The sequence below is a fragment of the Capsella rubella genome, unplaced genomic scaffold (assembly GCF_000375325.1).
Source record: "Capsella rubella cultivar Monte Gargano unplaced genomic scaffold, Caprub1_0 scaffold_1, whole genome shotgun sequence".
NCBI classification, from domain to species: domain Eukaryota; kingdom Viridiplantae; phylum Streptophyta; class Magnoliopsida; order Brassicales; family Brassicaceae; genus Capsella; species Capsella rubella.
In genome coordinates this window covers 2771701-2790121 of record NW_006238923.1, presented here as the reverse complement: position 1 = coordinate 2790121, position 18421 = coordinate 2771701, and the positions used below count along the sequence as shown (strand labels likewise).

The 18421-nt window shown below is 38.5% G+C and overlaps 6 protein-coding genes across 6 annotated transcripts in view; 2 read left to right on the top strand and 4 right to left on the bottom strand.

Annotated features, from left to right (window-relative positions):
- The first annotated feature begins 743 nt into the window (after nt 1-743).
- On the top strand, nt 744-2020 carry LOC17900319 (syntaxin-related protein KNOLLE). The gene is made up of 2 exons (XM_006306311.2): nt 744-878; nt 972-2020. Exon 2 carries the CDS (start codon nt 983-985, stop codon nt 1913-1915), a length of 933 nt encoding a protein of 310 aa, XP_006306373.1. The 5' UTR covers nt 744-878; nt 972-982; the 3' UTR covers nt 1916-2020.
- Nucleotides 2021-2133: 113 nt separating this feature from the next.
- LOC17899434 (violaxanthin de-epoxidase, chloroplastic) lies at nt 2134-4534 on the bottom strand. Its single transcript, XM_006307394.2, has 6 exons — nt 4324-4534; nt 3812-4055; nt 3546-3712; nt 3352-3448; nt 2853-3247; nt 2134-2770 (listed from the first exon to the last, which is right to left on the bottom strand). The coding sequence occupies exons 2-6, from the start codon at nt 4022-4024 to the stop codon at nt 2257-2259; spliced, it is 1386 nt and encodes a 461-aa protein (XP_006307456.1). The 5' UTR covers nt 4025-4055; nt 4324-4534; the 3' UTR covers nt 2134-2256.
- A 313-nt stretch (nt 4535-4847) lies between these two features.
- On the bottom strand, nt 4848-8422 carry LOC17899667 (RNA polymerase sigma factor sigB). Its single transcript, XM_006307064.2, has 7 exons — nt 8245-8422; nt 7361-7542; nt 6577-7170; nt 5890-6120; nt 5633-5773; nt 5342-5542; nt 4848-5251 (listed from the first exon to the last, which is right to left on the bottom strand). Exons 1-7 carry the CDS (start codon nt 8321-8323, stop codon nt 4964-4966), a joined length of 1716 nt encoding a protein of 571 aa, XP_006307126.1. The 5' UTR covers nt 8324-8422; the 3' UTR covers nt 4848-4963.
- A 231-nt stretch (nt 8423-8653) lies between these two features.
- LOC17897575 lies at nt 8654-10376 on the bottom strand. The gene is made up of 5 exons (XM_006303216.2): nt 9953-10376; nt 9802-9852; nt 9351-9484; nt 9112-9212; nt 8654-8976 (listed from the first exon to the last, which is right to left on the bottom strand). The coding sequence occupies exons 1-5, from the start codon at nt 10295-10297 to the stop codon at nt 8819-8821; spliced, it is 789 nt and encodes a 262-aa protein (XP_006303278.1). The 5' UTR covers nt 10298-10376; the 3' UTR covers nt 8654-8818.
- Nucleotides 10377-10661: 285 nt separating this feature from the next.
- LOC17898130 (magnesium-chelatase subunit ChlD, chloroplastic) lies at nt 10662-15742 on the bottom strand. The gene is made up of 15 exons (XM_006306782.2): nt 15363-15742; nt 14952-15130; nt 14760-14844; nt 14358-14674; nt 14130-14253; nt 13925-14017; nt 13438-13533; nt 12664-12804; nt 12374-12580; nt 12017-12172; nt 11715-11822; nt 11480-11614; nt 11218-11376; nt 10997-11117; nt 10662-10904 (listed from the first exon to the last, which is right to left on the bottom strand). The coding sequence occupies exons 1-15, from the start codon at nt 15630-15632 to the stop codon at nt 10819-10821; spliced, it is 2277 nt and encodes a 758-aa protein (XP_006306844.1). The 5' UTR covers nt 15633-15742; the 3' UTR covers nt 10662-10818.
- Nucleotides 15743-18020: 2278 nt separating this feature from the next.
- LOC17897852 (palmitoyl-acyl carrier protein thioesterase, chloroplastic) overlaps nt 18021-18421 on the top strand; it is a 3202-nt gene continuing 2801 nt past the window's right edge. The window contains exon 1 of the mRNA XM_006304840.2: nt 18021-18220. The gene's annotated coding sequence lies outside the window, so the exon portion shown is untranslated. The remainder of the gene's footprint in view (nt 18221-18421) is intronic.

The following is an 18421-nucleotide window of genomic DNA, read 5'->3' as shown; positions in this document are numbered from 1 at the left end:
AAGGTTTTATAATTTGATTGGTCATTTTGAATAATGTAAGAATATGAAGTAGAAGTAGAAGAAGAAAAGCGATACATATTCGAAAATTTAGAGAAAACCAAAAAAAAAACTAGTGAGATATTTTGTGGGAACTGAGCTCTAGTAGTTTACGAAAACAAAATGTTTAAATTATAAAATATCCTAATTTTGAATGGTTCAGCTACTTTTTAATGAGAAACGTAACAAAAGAGACTAATGACATGACCATAGGACCATAGGGTTTCTTTGACTTCTTCCAACAATTTCCAACACGAACCCGCAAAGGCACAAGAAGAACCACACTTTTGATTTAAAATGGTGACAAAAGTGCAACAGCCTGACAGGTGGATGGAATACACAACAACTTGTCCCAGTCTACTCCGAGTCGTCCACAAAAGCGCTGCCGTTAATTACAGTTTAGTCCCCATCTTTTCCTTCACTTTTGAAGTCTGTCTCAATCTCGCGTCGGCAACTATAATTCATGTAATTACGGTATAACCCCCTATATTCTTTCTCTCTTTCGAAATCCTTCCAAAACAAAAATCACCCAATTTTAAAAATAGAAACAAAATTAGATTTGAAGAAAAAAAAGAGAAAAGCAGAGATTGACCGAATGGGGACGAGATGTAACGGATACAAAAGCCCAGAATATAGCCGTTGGGGTCGAAGAAACTCAGTAACGGCTCTTTTCTCCCTTTTCCCTATATCATAAAGCTTTCTCCTTTCTCATCTCCCCCCACACTCATCTCAACAACGCTACTCCTAAATCTTACTAAGCTTCTTCCCTTCTCTTCTCTCTCTCTCTCTCTCTCTCAGAATCCATCTCACATTGGATCTAGAGAACACACAGCGACACAAGGGTATTGTTGCTTTTTCATTCTGATGTTCTCCAGTTTTGCTCTGTTACTTTCTCGATCGTGTGTCTGATTCTTGTGAAATTTTTTGGCTTTCAGGTGAAGAAAAGATGAACGACTTGATGACGAAATCGTTTATGAGTTACGTTGACTTAAAAAAAGCAGCCATGAAGGACATGGAAGCAGGCCCTGAGTATGATCTTGAGATGGCTTCTGCGGGAACAGACAAGGTTGGTGAGAATCTCTCATCTTTCTTAGAGGAAGCCGAGAATGTGAAAGCAGAGATTGGTTTGATTCGTGAGACACTGGCTAGGGTCGAGCAGTACAACGAAGAGAGCAAAGGTGTGCACAAGGCCGAGTCCGTGAAGTCTCTTCGTAACAAGATCTCTAACGAGATTGTGTCTGGTTTGAGGAAGGCCAAATCGATTAAGACGAAGCTGGAAGAGATGGATAAAGCCAACAGGGAGATCAAAAGGCTCTCTGGAACTCCGGTCTACAGGAGCAGAACAGCTGTGACCAATGGGCTGAGGAAGATGCTCAAGGAAGTGATGATGGAGTTTCAAGGACTCAGACAGAGGATGATGAGTGAGTACAAGGAGACTGTTGAGCGAAGGTACTTCACCGTCACTGGAGAACACCCTGATGATGAGATGATTGAGAAGATCATCACTGATAACGCTGGAGGTGAAGAGTTTCTCACTCGTGCAATCCAGGAGCATGGTAGAGGGAAGGTCTTGGAAACTGTGGTTGAGATTCAGGATAGGTATGATGCTGCCAAGGAGATTGAGAAGAGTCTCTTGGAGCTTCATCAGGTGTTTCTGGATATGGCTGTCATGGTTGAATCACAAGGTGAACAGATGGATGAGATTGAGCATCATGTAATGAATGCGAGCCAGTACGTGAACGATGGAGCTAATGAGCTGAAGACTGCAAAGAGTCATCAGAGAAGCAGCAGGAAGTGGATGTTCATTGGTATCATTGTGCTGCTTTTGATCATTCTCATTGTTGTTATCCCAATCATTACCAGTTTCAGCTCTTCTTGAGTTACTTTGTTTAACACCCTTGTGTTTTGCTTCGCCCAAAGGATGTCTTAATCCTTTTGTGTTGTGTATCCAATTTAATGAAAAAATGAATGTTTTACAAAGATATCCAATTGTCTGATATGCCTCCTAATTATTCTAATTGTTGTCACTCCCATTGTTACCAGTTTTAATTCATCTTGAGATACTAGGTTTACAACTTGTGGTTTGGTTTGCTCAAAGGATGTCTTAATCCTTTCATGTTCTGTATCCAATTGTTATGGAATGATGAATGTTTACAAAAATATCACTTTATATGAACTGAACGCAGTATGTATAATTTGGACAACAATGGTGCATCTTCTCTACCTAACCTTTCTGATTGGCAAAGCTTTCCCAAACAATTTTTCAACCTCACTCGCTTCCATTTTTATCTCATCCAAAAACTCCATCTCTTCTTTACTTAACTCTCTCACGAAATTCTCCTCGTCTTGCTTTAATTCATTAAATCCTTCAGCCAATCTCTGGAACAAGGTCATCTCAGTCTTACCGACTTTTTCCACTTCCTTCTCCACTTCTTCTTCTATCTCTTCAACCTCCTTTACGATTATCCTTTCCCCTTCTTCCACTGTCTTCTCAAGTCTTTCCACGAGCGGAGGTTCCGGACCACATGTGTTATCCGTTTTAATAAATGTGCTGAAGTCTCTGCCTATGCTCTTTGCTGCTTTTTCAAGTTCTGGTACAATGCTATTGGGTAATACAGAACTTCTCGTATAAACAACTGCACCACCATATCCATCCCAAGCATCATTTCGCCCACGGTAGTAAACAAAAATATAGTCTTCAGGTTTGTTCTCGATCTTTGATGACAAAATATACCTGCAAGAATCATGTGAAAACTTGTTAGGCCAAAGAAGAGAAGCAAGACATTTCCCTTAGGGTGGATAGAAGATATTATTACCAGTCATCTTGATAGTGGAGGTACGCATTGTCATGATTGTAGAGAACACCAGGCTGATTAGGATCTTGAACAAACGTTTGTACAGCTGACCTAGTAAAGAATCCACTATCTAGGGTCTTTATTCTCCATGAGATGTTTCCAACAAGCTTGTTGTCACCTTCTGTGTGGAACTCATGCAGCTGGCAGTCAAAGGCATCAAAGGTTGGATTCAAGCCACTTGTAATGTACCACTTCCCGTTAAAGTCCCCGATGTTGAAGTTCTGGACAAGAACAGAAGGGTCTGGGGCAGGAAATTCTCCAAGATCAGATTTTCTGGGAACACACTTTTTCCTCGACACAGCACACTCGTTGAACTCATCAACTACACTGTTTTCGAATAGATCCCCACATTTAATCTGAAACAAAACATATAATTTTGAAAAATAAAATCATTGGTCTCGTCTCTCATAAGCAAGCTATATCTCTGCCTCAAAATGATATATCAAAATAACTTAATAACCTGGCACTCAGTTTCATCTGGACGGTTATTACAAGTCTGGAGGCACGCAACGTTGGCTGCACACGCAGGGTTGGCAATGCACTTTGCGAGTTCTATCCTAACAGATAATTGAGCTTCCATATGGTCAGACAATGAAAGAGATGTATAAACTTCAGAGGAGTACTGCTTCAGAAACCCAAACGAAGAAAAGGTACCTGCATCCCTCCAATAAGCATGCACAAGTTTTGAGTGCGTCAACTGCTTCTGCAGATGGAACTATGAGGAAGGCACATGCTAAAACACCAACGAGTTTAAGCAGCAGTGGAGTGCTCAGCTCCTTCAGTTCATTTTTCGATGGTAATGACACAATGTCAAATACTCTCTGACATGATTGAAGGTACAGTTAAAAGGAATCAGCTGAACAATCCTTGAAATAAAAAAATTTGTAATGAACACACAAAACTTGGATTAGATTGATTACCTTAGAGAATCCTGACCTGAATGCAGATAAGGGACGTGAAGATCTCCCAGAAGTCCTAAGATCAGCACTTTGGATAGGGGACAAAATCTTGACCAAGAATGTGCCATTGATCCTCTTTCTTGAAATGCCAAGCCTAGCAATACCATCATCACTTGAGAAAAACCGAATACGGTCATGACAAGGTGAAGTGAAACAATGTGTAGCTACTGCCATGCTTCACTATCTAATCTTCCCCAGGCACTACCTGAACCATACCAAAATGTCACATTACTCTCTCTATCTTTTCTTTCCCACATATATAATCTACAAATCATGAACAATAAAATTGACTTGATCATTTGAAATCATAAAACGTTGGTGAATTCAGCTCGTAGACATAAACATGGGTTGTTCAGGCTGAATTAAAGACAATTCAAAGAAAAAACAGGAAAAACAGAACAAAGCTGAAAGATTGTGATTTTGGGTGTTGAAAATTTGATACTCAGAGAGATATAAGTGAAGAAGAGAGTAACCTGAGAGAGAGAGAGACGATGTAAGCAAAGATTGAAAGCTCCGTGAGGAAGAAGAGAGACAGAGACGGAGAAGATATTAAGGGGAATGCTTTGGCCTTTGGATAAGACTCGGAGACTCTTCTTCCGTGTGGTGTGGGAACGACGCCTCCCTACTCGACTTTTCTTTTTTTCTTTTTTTTTGGCGTCAGCCTCTTAGCCGATTCCCTTCTTTTTTTTTTCTTTTGGTTCTGGACAGTTTGTTTTCCTGAAATATCTGTAATATTTGGATATTTTTCACAACATTATGTGATAAACTATCACTTGTGTTTTTTAATGACAACAAAAAATCTTTGTATTTTTCGCACGTTATAAGATTTTATATGTGAATGATATTTTTGGATTTAGTATTTTGTCAATAATGTATTTGCTAACATGCACGATTCCTTTATTTTAATTTACTTTTACAAGTACTAATAACTTAACTTTAAATAGTTAAGACGTTTTCACTTGACAATCACCTTCTTTGGATAGACAACGTGTAGCTCTACTGGTCACAAGTATAGTCAAATGCTATAAGAATAATTTATACTGCTTGCGAAATGTTTATACTCGGAGTGGGTTCTATGCACAAAACATTCCATTTTCAAGAAAGATTAAAACTTTATGATTGTGCAACCAAGTATTGCTGCAAATGGTTGCTTCTCTTTTTGTTCTTGAGTTTCCTGAATGCAGAGGACTCTATCTGCCTCACTCTCTCCCTGCTAACTCCCATCAACTCTCCGATCTCTTGCAATGTCTTCATTCTCCCGTCCTCCATCCCAAATCTCCAGCGTATCACTTGCTTCTCCCTCGTTCCCAACGAGTCCAACACTTTGTCTAAGTCTTCCCTCATGAACTGCTTTATCAATATATCTTCTGATGTTTCTGCTTCAGGATCTGCTATCACTTCCTGCATATTTTTACACACACCCATTTTAGGTACATTTTTTGACAAACAAGAACACTATGTTGTATGGCGTGTTGTGTCGTGAGGACATACCGAAGGTTTGAGGTTTTGATTCATTCCAATCTTCTGGTCTAGCGATCTCGGAGGTTTAGGAGAGAGTAAAACCGCCATGAGCCTCTTCATCGACAGCCCTGTTGCCTCTGCAACTTCTTCGTTCTCTGGATGCCTACCCTTTTCAGTGTACAATTGCTTCCGTGCCTCTTTCACTCGATATGTAGCCTCTACCATGTGAAACTGCCAATCATACCATAAAAATTTGTGTGATCAGGCAAAGACCCGGACCTTGTTTAAACATTTCAAAAGAAAACATTTGGGATAACTTACAGGCAATCTTATCATTCTGGACTGATCAGAGAGAGACTTCCTCACTGCTTGCTTGATCCACCAATGCGCATAAGTTGAAAATTTAAAACCTTTTGTAGCATCAAACTTCTCTGCTCCCCTCACAAGCCCTCTGCACCCTTCCTGTGAGCATTATGATTTCAGCGTTACTTTTGTTAGCAAGATGTTCAATACTATCAGCTTCATCAGTACTGCAACAGGTGTAACTATTACACAAAATAAGGAAAGGAGGCTCAAACCTGGACAAGATCTTGGAGGTTCATCCCAGCTCCTTGATAATTCTTTGCAATCGAAATAACGAGACGGATGTTGCTTTTAATCATTTTGTCTTTGCATTGCGTGCCATAATTTATACGTTTCCTCAAAGATTTTTGATCGACTCCAGCAGCAGAAGCCCACTGTGAAAAGGTTGGCTGACGGCCACAACGTTCAGTAAGCTCTGCTTGAAGTCTTTCTAACTTCAGAAGGTCCTACACGTATGACCCAAAGTGTGTGAACAAGAAACCATAAAAGAAAGAAAAATTACAGAGAAGAAAAAAAAAAATGTTTAAAACTGAAATAGACCATTGTTGATTCTTTCAAAGCCAAACATCTGATTCCCATTTACTATCAATGCCAAAAAAAAGTGGTGAAGGAGGGAGCTCTATCACAGGAAAAATAAAGTGAAAAAATAATTTTGAGACACGCCTACCAGGGTAGGTCAGCTTTCATAGAAATTCAGATGATATAATGGTTATAAAGCACAAAGAACCGACCTTGGATCTACAATCTAACAACTAATTTCATCATTCTTAAAACATTTTAGTTTTGTAGACATTGTTTACCCCCAGAATCTAGAGTCCTAAGAAGGGTGAGATTTATAGTGTACCAGGCGCAAAGTAGAGAAAGGGAAGTGGTTATGTTGAATTTAGAATGTTATGACCAACCTGTATTCCTGCAGATAGCTCATGTTCTTCTCTGACAGTGAGTAGCTTGGAACTGCTTGTTGTCACTCTAAGATAACGCAAAGGATCATTATGGTCAACTTCTTGAGCAACAACACGTTTCTTTCTAGGGCTTGAACCAGTCTTCACAGACGGAATAGCTGATGCAGATTTCTCTAACCCTTTTGCCCGCCGAGCTTTCCTTTCAGTTTGGCGTGTAGATCTCACAGCTAAACTCGCTGCAGGTTGCTCCTCCACAAGCTCAACTTCTTGTATTTCTGATATTAAATCAGCAGATGACTCTTTGTTAGAAGCAGGTGCAGTGCTTTTATCACTCACAATTCCAGTGTCTGAAACCGCTAGATGTCCCAATATGCCAGCACGTTCCTTCTCTGTAAACTGATCCCACTTGGATCGTTTGTCTGCCGTTGAAGAAATTAATAGGTTCGTGTTGTTACTGTTCTTAAATAATGTGGCATCTTTCGCAACTTTGACAGCAGCTCTTGCAAGGGCGACTGCTTCAGCTGCTGCTGCCGCAACTACAGCTTCATCACTGGTGAGCAGTGTTTCAGAGGCTAAAGCTTCTAAATATTTTGCCTACAAATACAAGAAATTTATCAAGAGGACTTCAAATCACAGCTACAAATATCAGAACGACCAAAGTTTAGTTTTTTATACTATCAAGCTGACGAACCAGCGGTGCCACAGAGTTTTCATAGAAAAGAATTGAAAAATAATCTCATTGAAGCTTTGGGAACCATTATTAGAATAGACAAACATTTCTGACCTCAGTGGAAGGACCAACGGTTCCTGTATAAGTCCATTGCCTGTCTGATATTCGGGAATCTGAATCAGTATCGAAAGAGGGTAGTCTAAGCTTCGCCACATCAAGCGTAGAAGTTAACAACGCCGGAGAAGTAGTTACTGCACATTGCGGTTGGAAGAAGACTGGACCCTTATTTTGCTTTGCTGCATTTTCCATCACATAACATCCGCTTATATGTGAGCATTTGAGTAATGAGATACCACATTGATTAGAATGACATGAAACATATGAGACATTTGCCCATTTTCATGAAAATGAGTTATTATAATCAGAACAACAGATGAGATTCTATAACCTTACCAACTAGATCTTAAGATTGGCTACTATTCGATTCAAGGATTTCATAATCAAACAAGTAATGCAAACTCTAGCCTACAACAATCAAGCGGATAGAGACTAAAAACTGTAATTTCCAGGTCAAGGCTAAACTACAATTACATACCGATCTGAAAATATTCAATTTACACTGGGAATTGGGTCTACAACAATCCTTAGTATCTCAGCTCCAACATAACCATACATCCATAATTTTGGATATTCATTACTACTACATTCTTCAAATTAATATGAAACCACTCATGGATTTCGATTAAAAAATATATTCTCTTTAAGCACCTAAGGCATTCCCAAATAGTAAGAAACGTAACTGAAGGACAAGAACAGAGCAACTGCAAGGAAATGAGCATTGAAGGAATTACAGCTAAAGCATCAAAAATCACATCAACATAACAGATAATCCAAACAAAAAAGTTATGGATAAAACTATCTGGAATCCGAAATTGGAGGAGCAATACAGAATTGGCCATGAGAATGTGAAAGGGAGAGAGAGAGAGGGAAGTACTAACAGACGGAGAAAGAGGTTCTGAAGTGAATAGAGAAAGAATCAGGTTGGCACTTGAACTGAGGAAGAAGACAAGAAGACATGCTCGTTCTTGGCTAAGTTCGAAAGCCAAGTCTGACCATTGAAGGCCGTTGAAGAGATTATACAGAGAGAGAAAGGTGTGAGAAAACTGGTGATGGCGGATGAACAAGACCGGAAAAGGATAAAGCTTGTCTTCTGACTTTCACTTTCTTTTGGGCCTAATCACTTTGTTGGCCCAATCTCACCTTACCACATTATTACCCGATTTACATAGTCCAATGTTTTTTTTGTTTTGTTATATTTCTTGTCTTGTCGGCTTGATAACTGCTGCTCTTTAATCTTTAAGTTCTATCTTCGATGTCTTGTGTTTCTGTTGTCTTACTACAATACGATGAAGTAAAACTCACCAGTTATTTCTTCTTTGTGTCTTACACATCAGAATTTCACAAATATACCAAATGCTACAAAAAAGACTTGTTCATAGATTCTATGTTTCCCTAAATGGACTTTACCTTTTCAAACAAAAACGGACCAAAACACAGTCAACTTAAAAGCTTCTAAACGTCTAATGAATCTTCATCCTTGCCTCCGCCGCTTATAATGTTCATTAGTCTCTTGGTTGCACTGCCGATTGCTTGAGAAGTCTTCTCGGCCGCACCAGCCACAACAGGCTGCAGCGATATTTCTGGTAAATTTGCTCTCTCTTCAATCATTGCTGAATCAAGTTCAAGGTCAACATTAGGTCATCACATCTGCTTCTTATTGAGCAAAGTTTAACGTTGCCACCATGAACAGAGTCAGCCAAAAGGAGAGCTTTTAATACCAATTAACAAAAGATTTAGAAGCTTACAGAGAGTTTGTTGTTGTGCAAGTGTTCCAATCTGTTTGATTCCAGCTTCAGCTGCTTGAACCGCTTTAGCTGATTTGTTTACCCCATCAGCTATATCTTGGCTGAAACCATGTACATAGTGATGATACAGATAAAGTTTCTTATTCCGGACAGACGGCAATTCTGAGTAACTTGTTTTGAAACGAGTTGAGATGATCATAACCAATGAAAGTCAAAGAAATATGAGCTTTAGTGATCACCTTAAATCGCTCAATTCAAGAGTAAGATCACTTATTTCCATGCCGGAGAGCCTTACGGCTGCCAATGTACTAGGGAGTTCTTTGCGAGCTGTGTCAGCTAACTTCGCAAAGGAAGTTGCAGCTCTACCCATGGCCTAAAGGTGGGTAAAACAACATAGGACATATTGAGTAGATATCAATCAAAGAGAAAAGAAACATAATGAGCTGAAATTCACCATGCTTTGTTAATCCAAATCCAAAAGAGAAACAATCATATAGCTGAACCAAAGCTAGGACACATACAAAGAAGACTGAAGTGTGGAATTCAACAGTTACCTATGTGTCACAGTTTTTCATACTAAATCCATTTACTAAAGCTTTGAAAATGAGTGATGAAGCATTACATCCCAGGGGAGAGATAGCTGAAGCAAAAGGACTAAGTTTCCAAGTGGTAACAAATGTGGAGGCTTACCACAAGTGTAGGAATGGCTGCAATCACAAGACTTGTAAAAGCCACTGAAGTCTGTAACAGAGTACCATCAAGATATCAAAAAGCCTAAGCCTTTATCAATGAATCAACAAAAAAAACGGTCAAAACAAAACACGAGGCAACACTCCTTTACCGTGCAAGTGATGAAGGCCAAGAGAAGAAACGCCTGATCACTCAGACTCAGCTTGGCTAATGGATTCATAGAATGCAGAGAAATAGGGCTGCCCACTTGCATCTTGAGGTTATTAAGCGAATGGCCTGCAAAGACACTAATCGATGGCCTAGACATTCCACCATGGGAGGAATCCAATGATTCCTGAGAACTTGAAGGGTTTGAAAAACAGCAACTTGTTGGATGGGATAAGTAGAGCGAAGCTGGAATCTTGAGGGCAAACCGATTCGAGCTTGTTCGAGAAAGAGATAAAAATGGAGATGAACGAATCAATGAAGCTGTAGAAATCGAGCAAAGAGATTTCATGTCTTTGGGGAAAGCTCAATTTGGTTTCCTCCTACTGCGCAAACTCTTCGTTCCTTCTCTCCTCCAATTCCCAAGTAGGTAACTCCGGTTTTCTTTTAATTCGGTCCAGGCCGGTTTATCCGCCTCAAAATTACCACCGAATTCTATAGATGGATGCTGTGTACGGTTTAGTACAACCCGAGATTGTACCGGTTATCTTCTTCACTCTTTGTCTCTTTCTCACTCTGCTGTATCCTTCCCTCTATTCTTCCTTCTCTTGACCTCCACAACTTATAAATTCTACCGTAATGTTTATTGCTAAGTTAAAATATGCTGTCGTTTATAACAGTGATCATCAGATCAGTTGACAATTAGACCGACCGAATAAATTCGGAAATTTATTGTAAGAATACATACATGTTAAAACAAAATTTCATCTCTTATAAACTTCAGGTTTATGTTTAGTGACTGAACTGTGTTGCACAATTAGAATATACACTGCGATTCAGAATCATACAACCAAGTATTGCAGACAAATGAGGTCAAGAATTCTTCAGATCAGACAGTGCATCCCTCGTGGTGGCCGAGATAACAGCATCCGAAGCATTTGGCAAGTAATAATATTTTCCTGCGCGGAACAATCAAAACACAATGTTGATTATCGTCTGCTTCATCATATATACAAAACATATCTCAGAAAAATTTGCAGAGAGACCAAACCTTGAGCAACTCTTGCGATCTCCTTGGCAAAACCAGTTGAAACAAACTTGTTCTCAGTATCAATCACTAGAAGTGACATCCCAGCCTTGTAGATCTTCCCTGCAACTTCCAGAATCTCATCCTAAACAACACAAAAACCCGTAATTATAATCACTGCATCAAGGACAGAGAGCTCGTTCCTATCCTGCTGCACTTTCATGTTTTCCGCAGAATCTGTTTACCTTCAATTCTTTGGACGTGGGTCTAGGAGCATCTGCAGCAATAGAGTCCGGATCAGTTGATCTTTTCAGTGTAATGTTGGCTCGACCATCAGTTATTGCAACAATCATTATGCGCCCGACATCACCACTCTTCTCTGCGTTAAGTCCCACTCTTACCGCCTAATATGATTATAGTTGTTATTATTGTTATGCTAACCCACAATAATGATGAAAAGACCACCTAAGACGTTATTATACTAACAGACCATTATATTTGACATACCGTTGTTAAACCATGCGCAAGCGGGGAACCACCACCACAAGGAAGTCTCTCAAGACGATTTCTTGCCATTGCAATTGATCTCGAAGGGGGTAAAAGCACTTCCGCAGCATCCCCTCGGAAAGGAATAATCGAAACCTAAACCAATCACTGGTGTATAAATTTCATCTGAAGGCTCAAGGGATTCATTCAAACTAGAAACAAGCTCCTTTACTATTAAAAAAAAAGTAATCATTACCTGATCTCTGCTAGTATAGCTCTCTGCCAGTAGTTTGAGTGCGGCACCTTTGGCGTTTTGCATACGATTCAATGCCATACTGCCACTAGCATCAACCACGAAAATAACCTGCCATACAACAATGGTCAGACAGAAGTGTAATCAGATAATATCTATGTTTTCACTGAAGCTTGCATCAAGGAAACTGTTTAATTTATCATGCCAACCATCTTTGTTTTTAAAATATAAGTGTGAATGATTTTGTATCGAGGAAACTATATACACACAATCTTTTAGAAGAATGTATGGACAAGGTTCAATACCAGGGCTCCAGCTTTCCGTGCCATTCTTTTGGCCCTCATATCTGGCTTCTCAACAAAAACTTTCCTAGTTCCTGATATATCCTTCTCTCTGCGCAATTTCTGGTATGGTGCAGCTGCTCTAAGGGTTGCATCCACAGCTAATCTTTTTACTGGACCCTGTCAACGTAAGATTTGTTAAGGACTATGCATGTTTGGGAGCCTGATCACTTCTATTTACCGCCTCAAGCGACTATTTGAGAGCCTTGCTAGATCATATATATATGAATATTGATCCAAGGAAAGAGACAAGGCTAAATCAACGACATCTCTCTACATTTGATTCAACTAGACAAATTGAGATTGACCTCGAGGGCAAACCTTTGGAAGCATTGGCTTTATATAGCGTCCTCTATCTTCTGAGAATATGACGTTCTTCGCTCTGCCAGCTTTGCCCCGACGTTTCTGGGCTTGTTGAGCAAAGAACAGGAGTTTCTCATCCACCAGACCCCCCTCAGCGTCAAATATAAACTCATCAGGTATTTGGTCCTGTTGCTGCTCATTCTCATTTTCTTCATTGTTTTCTTCCTACATTGGTCAATGATTTATACTTTAGAGAATCTTGTTCGTGTGTGCAACGAGAGACAATAATGTGTACCGCATCCACTAACCTCTTCCTCTTCTTGTTCTTCTTCATTTTCTTCTTCTCCAGATTCACTATTTTGTGGAGGAGGTGGAGGAGGTGGTGGGTTGTTTTGCTGTTCAGGTGGAGTCTCATCTAGTGATGAACGAGGAAGAATGACCAGTTCAACCTATTGAAAAATGGACCACATTTGCTGATCAATAACTGGAGAATGATGCAAATACTCCATCAAATCATCATAAAGCGTCGTTTTACAATGCTAATTAAATTTCTTACAAAGATGTTCAGCTACAGACAAAGGCAATACTTAGCACGCACAAAAAAAAAAAAAAAAGACAAAGGCAACATATAAGGAAAGTGGAAGTAAACGTAGAAAGCTACATGAAATTCAGAGAAAAGGCTTGATATAAAGGGACTTGTTACAAAAGAAAATTGCTAAAACTTCATCAGACTGATTGGCGAACCTCAAATAAACAAACTCACTAATAATTCTCTAACAAACTCGCTAAGATACTTTGACACTATAGAAACTCATAACAGTAAGCTTAAAGGTAAGAAGTAAAAACATATTACATATTTTCATTTTAAGTTTTTTAAAAAGAGATAGATTCTTTCGAAAACCTGAAAGAAAAGCTCTTCAGTTGAGATCAGATCAAGTAGGCACTTGAAACATTAGCAAGAAAGGAATATAAGATATGTTAGAGCATCAACCTCTAAACCCTAATGACTAAGTCTAACGAGGAAATCTTTCTGCCAGAGAACATATACGTTTAAATGAATGAGCTAGAGAAGAGTACTTAACTGCCTTTCTGAGGTCATCAATTGTGACTTTTTCTCGCCCTTCAATTGCAGCTAAGCACTTAGCCACACGAGCTGCATATAATTCGGCGCGGTGTCCCTGTACCATTATATTGGAAAGGAGTATTAAACGACTTCCAGGTAGTCATCGAGAAAAACTAGACGATTATAATTAACTACCAATTACTCCAAACAATAGTCATATATGATCATAACATGGTGAAATATCACAATCACGCAACAAAAGCACTTGATGCCTTCTTTATCCAGTATTTTATATAAATCAACTCAGCTCTATCTAGATGTACCTTTCAGCCTGTGGTGAGCATTTCTTGCATTTCATCACTTACTCATTTGTTACTGTTTAAGGACTATACTAGTTGAAGTCTATAATCGTGACATTATCTTGCATGCATCTTGTCTTTTCTTTTCGTGTTTATCCTTATTTCTCCAGGAATACATTACTATAAGTTTAGAATTTTGCTCAATACCTGAACACCACCTCGGACAGCTTCCAAAACCAGATACTTCAATTGCTCTCTACTTATCTTGACATCTTTTAAATATTCTCTAGCCAATATAATCTGCAGTCAGAAAAATGCACTCGATTATGACAGAGAAAAGTGGGATAAGAAGCATAGCATCACACCCAACTTTTGCTATTGGGGCCCTTTTTCTTAATTCAGTTGAAGATACCTGCGTCTTTGCTGTTTCTGTCTCCTCGTTGACCATTTTAAAAACCTCATTACAGCGTTCCTGGAACTGTGTGGCAATTCCCACAGCTGCGACGCGATCCTCAAAACTCATAGGAAGGTCTGCACTGCAAACGTCAACATCATGATGTAAAAAGAGAAAGAATATGGAATTATCAAAAAGAAACAGACAATATCTTTTTACACTCGGATGCATAAACTTTAGAAATACCTTAAATTAATGGCAACACGGTCTAGCAAGTGCTCTCGAACAGCACCTTCTTCAGGGTTATAGGTCGCAATTAAAAGTGGCTTGCACGGGTGTCTAAAACTTATTCCTTCTCTTTCAACTATATTAACACCATCCGTCAATACATTGAGAAGCAAATTACTAATTCCCTCATCCAAGAGATTTATTTCATCAACGTACAACACCCCTCTATGTGCTTCAGCCAAAAGACCAGGTTGGAAAACAGTTGTCCCTCTTTTAACAGACTCCTCAACATCAACAGACCCAATGAGTCTATCTTCTGTGACTCCTAGAGGGATCTGTGTATTACGAATGAGAGAAAAGCCTAAGAAATAAGAAAACAATTTCCAGGAGAGTTGTAATGGGTCCTAAAACTAGATGTACCTGAATGAAAGGAGATTTGACAATCTCAGTCTTAATAGTTTTGTCAGCATTGTACTCTATTCGCTCATTTAAGTCGTCTTCCCACCTACATGTACCACAAAAGGTACAAGCCAGCAGAGTGTGAGTTGAGAAGAGGTTGTAATAAAAAAAAGAAGAAAAATAGTTCCTTTATTCAGGTTGTAAGATACATACTCATCTGGGCAGGCAGGGTCAGCATTTGATATTGAGCCTACAACAACTTCTATAGGAGGGAGGATTTCATGTAGCCCTCGTGCCATGATTGTTTTTGCAGTGCCTCTACGACCTGAAATAGCAATCCCTCCGATTTCACGATCAACAGCACCAAGTAAAAGAGCAGTCTTTATGCCTTCCTACAAACAACATTAGTTGAAGCAAACAAAATTATATACTCTGTGAGGCGTTTATATCTAAGAAGCTGAACAAACATATGTAATAGTCCCATAACACAGTTCACTGATGAAAAATTGATCCTTTCCTTAAACCCAATTCAGCTAAATCAAACCAATTTCTGTAAACGATACAAATGTACAAGTTTCGACGATTCTGCAACTTAGAGAAACATCAAATTGGAAACTCACAGACCTGGCCAACCACAGCGGCCAAAGGGAAAAACTGACGGCCATAGGAGGTGTTCTCCTCCGTCTCCGTCTCTAATGTCGACGCGACGGCACCGTTAGGGGATTCGACGGTAGCACTGGCGGAGGCACGTACAGTGAAGCGGCACGACGCGGCTCTGTTACGTTTGGTGAGGGGGAGAAATGGAGGCTTATGTACGAGATCAGGGAGGATATTGCAGCGGAAGAGACGGCACGTTGAAACTGGTGATGATGCCGCGACCGGAGTCATCGCCATTTTAAAAGATAGAAGAAGAAGTAAAGAAGAGAGTGTCTTCTACTCTGTATCGACCTTATCAGCTTATTTCACTTCTATCCTTGGGTCTCCTCATCCCTTCCTGATTGCTCCTCTATCCAATATCCATATTAGAGATTTCAATTAAAAATGTCTTTAATTATTTTTTTATCATCGGAAAAATTTCATTATTATTATTTATTTATAAAGGAGTATTATTATTTATTAACCGAAAAATAATATTAAATAAGAATTATAATGGATTTATGAACTTTAAATCTTATGAATAAGAAGTAGAAAGCCCATGAACAAATCTTTGGATAAGAAAATCACAAAATAATTTTAAAATAAATTGATTACTATTATGAATGAGAATGAGACTTGTGAAAGTATGAGAATGGTTGGAGTTTTTTTAAAAAGTTTAAGCATTATTTGATACACGAATTGAATGCAAAGCATCCTAAAATTAATGAGTCACTCGTAACCAGAACTAGACTTATATGCAATAATCCATCAAATTATTAACAATCACAAATTAAGTCTCTGTTCAATATTATATTAATTCTCAAAATGCAAACGTTCTTATATACTTTTTTTTTTAATCCTAAACATCCTAGAGTCAGTATATAATAATGATTAATGAATATTGGAAATGAAACTGACGGATTTAAATACATGTGTTTTGTTTGTTTATTTAAGATTTTGTCCTAAAACAAATCAGACAAAACACGACGAACACGGAATTATCAAGGCGACTGTTTGTTTCTCCTGACATAATTTTTTGACTCGTCTCCAAACAAATGAGGAGTTCAAATGAGAGAGAGTAATCGTAAATATTAACCAAAGACAAAGTGATATTATCAATGAAGGGATATACAAAAAAAAATATAGTCAAAATACAGAATAATGGAGAATGGTTTACTAGGCTGCTGCTCTTCTAGCTAGCTCAAAGGCTTATGTTAGAATTGTTCCAGGTCAAAATACGCTTCCCTCTATTTTGAAACCTCTTGGAATTAGTGTTAATTAGAGCGTCTCCTACAAGTCAAAGTAGCAACCGTTACTTATATATATGCATCTAGGGTTTACCAGTAGTGTGCATCTCCCACACGTCTCTCGCGGTAACCATCTAATTTCCCTGATAAGTGTTGTTAAACGTCTATTGATATCATGCATGTGTCTGGCTCATTTGATATTTTTTATAAAAAAAAGAAACCACGAAGATAATTAATAAGTAAACAAGAGATAACGGATGTGGTGGTATAGATGATTCGCCAACCTACTAGTTATCGTAAAGATCGGCAATATCTTTCACATCGTAGTCAACTACTCAACTCCATGAACATGGTCCTCAATATCTTTTGCAAATTCCCTTATAAAACAATCATATACGACGCTACCAATTTGAAACGCTCGGCGCAAAAATAGATGCGCTAGCTCAAGAGATAATTAAGAGCGCATCTCAATTCCAAACAGGCAAGTGATATATAGTCTTGTTGGGAAATAAGTCAATCAAAACAATTGGGTTGGTTATTGTTTCGACTTGTCAAGAGTAGACCCACGTTTGAGTGTACGTATTACGTTTTCGGTGGAATAAATTTCCAAGTCCGTCGGCTGACTACGTTCGAGAAAGAGATATATATGGTTAAACTAAAAAAAAAAAGAAAAAGAAGAAGAAGAGAAAAATGTAGTAAAATGGTAGGTTAAGGATTAAAATTACGTAATTAAAAGAGAGAAACAAGAAAGAGAAAGAGATAGATGCACATCAGCACATGTACCTTGTTGTCTCAGCCAACTTATAATTACAACACAGCGTCGGTGCCAGTATTGGGACAACATAATCTGATATGCGTCTTTTTCTCTACCATTACGTTTACACTTACGTACTTGATTGGCCCCGATTGTTTTATACAAAAAAAAAAAAAAAAAAAAAAAAGTTTATTGAGTCCAAGGAAATTTCCACGGTGGAGCAAATCAATCAAGTTTTGCGTGCTAAATGAAATTCAAAGAATTTCGAGTCCATCCAAGGAATAAAAATTTAATAAAAGGGCCTAATTAGGTTAACCAATCTTGTAACAAGAAAAGGGCAAAACGGGTAGTATCGAAAACCAAAGATGTGTTGTGTGTTGTTGTTGTTTTGAAACTACTGTATACTAGAAGAGAAGAGAAGAGAGACAACAATATATATATATATATTGGGATGTGTATATAAAAGCTCACACTTATATCCAATTCTAATATATTTCTCTCTCACCCACTTTGTAGACTTTTCTTGGCCCTTTTTTTTTTTTCTCTAAAATCGCCAAAATTTACATTTTTTTTTTTGTTTGTCATTCCCAAAAAAAAAAAAAATTTAGAATCGTAAAAAACCTGAATTTGCAAAAAAAACATTTGACAAGAAAACAAAAAACAAAAGTTTTAAACAAAACAAAGCGGAAACAAAAAAAAAAAGGAGGCAGAGGAGATCGTGAGAGACAGGGAGGCTGCCGAAGAAAGGAGAAATTTAGGGTTTGGAGAGACTTTGCACCAATTTGGCGTTTCGTTTTTTTGTGGTTTTCTCTTCAATCATTTCTCATCTGCTCTTTTCATTCTGGGTAAGATCCTCTCTCTCCCTCTCTCTCTTTGTTTTTTTTTTTTTGCGCTCTTCTTCTTCTTCTTCTTCTGAATCTCTGTGGTTTGGATTCGTCATCTGATTGCTTTCAAATTGATGTTTTATTGTTAGAAATCTGACATTTGAATTGCATTTTCTTAATCTGTGGTTGATTTATTTGTTTGTTGGGGGGGGGGGGGGGGGG